General features: G+C 52.9%; 1 protein-coding gene across 2 annotated transcripts in view; it reads left to right on the top strand.

Moving 5' to 3' along the window:
* Nucleotides 1-3,051, top strand: part of arid1b (AT-rich interactive domain 1B) — a 56,766-nt gene that overhangs the window by 34,705 nt on the left and 19,010 nt on the right. The window contains exons 7-10 of one of the 2 annotated variants that reach the window (XM_014026462.1): nt 202-697; nt 1,337-1,477; nt 1,609-1,724; nt 1,813-1,922. In XM_014026462.1, the coding sequence (XP_013881916.1) occupies nt 202-697; nt 1,337-1,477; nt 1,609-1,724; nt 1,813-1,922 (863 nt within the window). The remainder of the gene's footprint in view (nt 1-201; nt 698-1,336; nt 1,478-1,608; nt 1,725-1,812; nt 1,923-3,051) is intronic. The other variant, XM_014026464.1, reaches the window with a different exon arrangement.

Raw genomic sequence — 3,051 nt, 5'->3', positions numbered from 1 at the left:
AAGCTAAGCCAAATTAAACTGAAATAAACTAAGCTAAGCTAAAATCAGCTAAGCTCAACTAAGCAAAGCTAAACTAAACTAAGCTATGCTAAACTCAGCTAAGCTAAATTTAACTTAGCTAAGCTAAACTAAGCTAAGCTAAGCTAAACTCAGCTAAGCTAAGCTAACGGTGTCTCCCCTCCTCTCTGGTGTCTTCCTCAGGTTTCCCCCCATCCCTGCAGCGCAGCACCCAGGGGTCTCAGTTTGGTGTCCCCCCCATGTCCCCTCACTCTGCACCGGTGGGGCCGATGCACCATGGCCCCTACCAGCAGAGCAGCCACTCCTACAGCCAGTTCAGCCCCCCAGGTAACTATCCTCGGCCCCCTCACTACGGCGGGACACCTGGTGCCAGCTACAGCGGCCCAGGACCCGGCCCGGGGCCTGGACTGTCCAACAGCTTGGGGCCCAATGCCACTAGCCCTATGCACGGACAAGGGCCCTCCACCCCGGCAAGCCGCAGCCTGGGGCCCAACGCTGGGAGCCGCCCCTACCCCACCGGAGCCGGGAGCATGGCCCCCACCTCCCCCAACATGCCGCAGGCCGCAGGACAGGGCATGGGACCACCGGGGCCCAACGCCAGCTGTAAACCTCCTGAGATGGGCCCCAACCCTGGACCAAGTGCCAACTCCTTATCTTCTGCGAGCACCACCCAGACCAGGTGAGACCTGAGAGGACAGGTGAGGTCTGAGAGGGGACAGGTGAGGTCTGAGGGGACAGGTGAGGTCTGAGGGGACAGGTGAGGTCTGAGTGGGGACAGGTGAGGTCTGAGAGGGGACAGGTGAGGTCTGAGAGGGGACAGGTGAGGTCTGAGGGGACAGGTGAGGTCTCAGTGGGGACAGGTGAGACTTGAGGGGACAGGTGAGGTCTGAGAGGGGACAGGTGAGGTCTGAGGGGACAGGTGAGGTCTGAGGGGACAGGTGAGGTCTAAGGGGACAGGTGAGGGTCAGACAGGAGTCTGCAGCTCCACCTGGAGTCTGGATGAAGAGTTAAAGTTGGATTTCAGTTCAAATAATGAAACTAAATTATTTTTGAGATTCTTGTGTTAAACAGACCTGAAGTCAGACTGAGGTTTTTAAAACATACTCATTAGTTTCTCAGTGAGGATCCAGGTGTTCAGTGTGGATCCAGGTGTTCAGTGAGGGTCCAGGTGTTCAGTGAGGGTCCAGGTGTTCAGTGTGGATCCAGGTGTTCAGTGAGGATCCAGGTGTTCAGTGTGGATCCAGGTGTTCAGTGAGGATCCAGGTGAACTGGACAGGCTCAGCTTTATGTTGGTGTATTTTCTCTCTCTTTCCTCCAGACCTCCCTTTGCTCGCTCGCCCGTCTATCACCAGTCCTGGCAGGGGGGTCGGCCCGCCATCACTCCCTCCCCTCACCCACCTCACCCTCCTTACCCCTCCCAGCAGAACTCTGTTGTCCAGACTGGCCCTGAGCATTATGGGTAGGTTTGGAATAAAAGATAAAAATCTGAATAAAGTTTTTAAAAAACATTCTGGAGAGTTTAATTCAGCCGATCAGATCTTGGACTCGGGTCCTCCTGATGCTCATCCTGACTTCTTCTTTTGTATCCAGGCAGGGCAGCTATCCAGGCATGACACAGGTTGGAGGTCCTGGAGGTCCCTACAGCCACCAGTCAGGCAGCAACTCTGGGAGGATGACTCCACAGGGACCCGCCTACAGCGCTCCTGGTACTCTAAACCAACCCAGACGTTAACGGAGGAGGTGTGGGTGGGGTCAGGGATCAGGTTCTCATCTTCTGCTGGTTTGTCCTCTCAGGCCTCAAGATGATGTCAGCAGACCTGATGGGTCCTCACGGAGACGCCAAGCTGAGGATGGAGCTCAGCAGAGAGGCCGCCGGCCCCCCGGCCGATCCACCCAGAACCAAGGTTTGACTTGTTGCTTCGTTAACCAATCAGAGTGTTTGCCTCGTAGACTGTGGACTCTGAGGGTCTCAGAGGGTCTCAGAGTCCTGGTGGGAGGTCTCCTCCTGCTGGTCTCTGCTCCGACAGAAACCATCTGAGACTGTAGGCCTAAAAACTGAGGTGATGAAGACGAGCAGTGATGAAGAGTAGCAGTGATTAAGATGAGCAGTGATGAAGAGGAGCAGTGATGAAGAGTAATGATGAAGAGGAGCAGTGATGAAGAGTAATGATGAAGAGGAGCAGTGATGAAGAGTAATGATGAAGAGGAGCAGTGATGAAGAGGAGCAGTGATGAAGAGTAAAGCAGATGTAAACAGTGGCTTGTATCAGATGGGAGCAGCAGGATCTTTGTTTCAGCTCCTGGAGGCTGACAGTGTTGATCAGCTCGTTCCCAGCAGCGCCTCCCCCTCGCTGCTCGCTCCCCTCCTCCCCTCCCCTCCTCATTAGGAGGAGGTGAGGAGTCGACCTCGATCCGAGCTGCAGCAGATCCGAGGTTACGGCTCGTCTGTGGTTGTGTTGAGAAGCTGCAGCTTTGATCCTGCAGTTTGTCGAGCAGCTCCAGCTGCTGATGAGAGGTTTTACTGTTTCTGTGTTTCAAGCTGGAAAAAGTTGTTCACATTTCAACAAACTGAAGCTTTTCTTTACTCAGAAAACAAACCAGAAGATAAACAACAAAGACTTGTTTCCAGGGATTTATTATTTTTACCACTCAGGAAGGAAAACGTCAAGTTTAAAGCAGATAAGTTTTATAAAACCTGTCAGCTCTTTCACTTCAGGGTTTGTGTATCAGCTTTTATATTTCTGTACCAGCGAGCTGCAGGTGTGTGTTAACACAACACCAGCGTTATGCACAAACAACTGACAGTCTTCACCCTGAAGGTCAGGCCATGCAGTTCTCAGAGACATGAGCTTGGACCAGAACCAGAACCAGAACCTTAACCTGAACCTGACTGAAACTCAGGTGGCTCTTCAAAGAGCTGTGCTTCAAACGAATGAAGCAGTGCTGTAAAGAAGAGTGGCCCAAAGTTCCTCCACAACCATGTCACACACACACACACACACACACACACACACACACACACACACACACACAC

The sequence above is a fragment of the Austrofundulus limnaeus genome, unplaced genomic scaffold (genome assembly GCF_001266775.1).
Source record: "Austrofundulus limnaeus strain Quisiro unplaced genomic scaffold, Austrofundulus_limnaeus-1.0 Scaffold557, whole genome shotgun sequence".
NCBI classification, from domain to species: Eukaryota; Metazoa; Chordata; class Actinopteri; order Cyprinodontiformes; family Rivulidae; genus Austrofundulus; species Austrofundulus limnaeus.
Note: the sequence above shows the minus strand (reverse complement) of the source record. Positions and strands in the feature narration are given on the sequence as shown.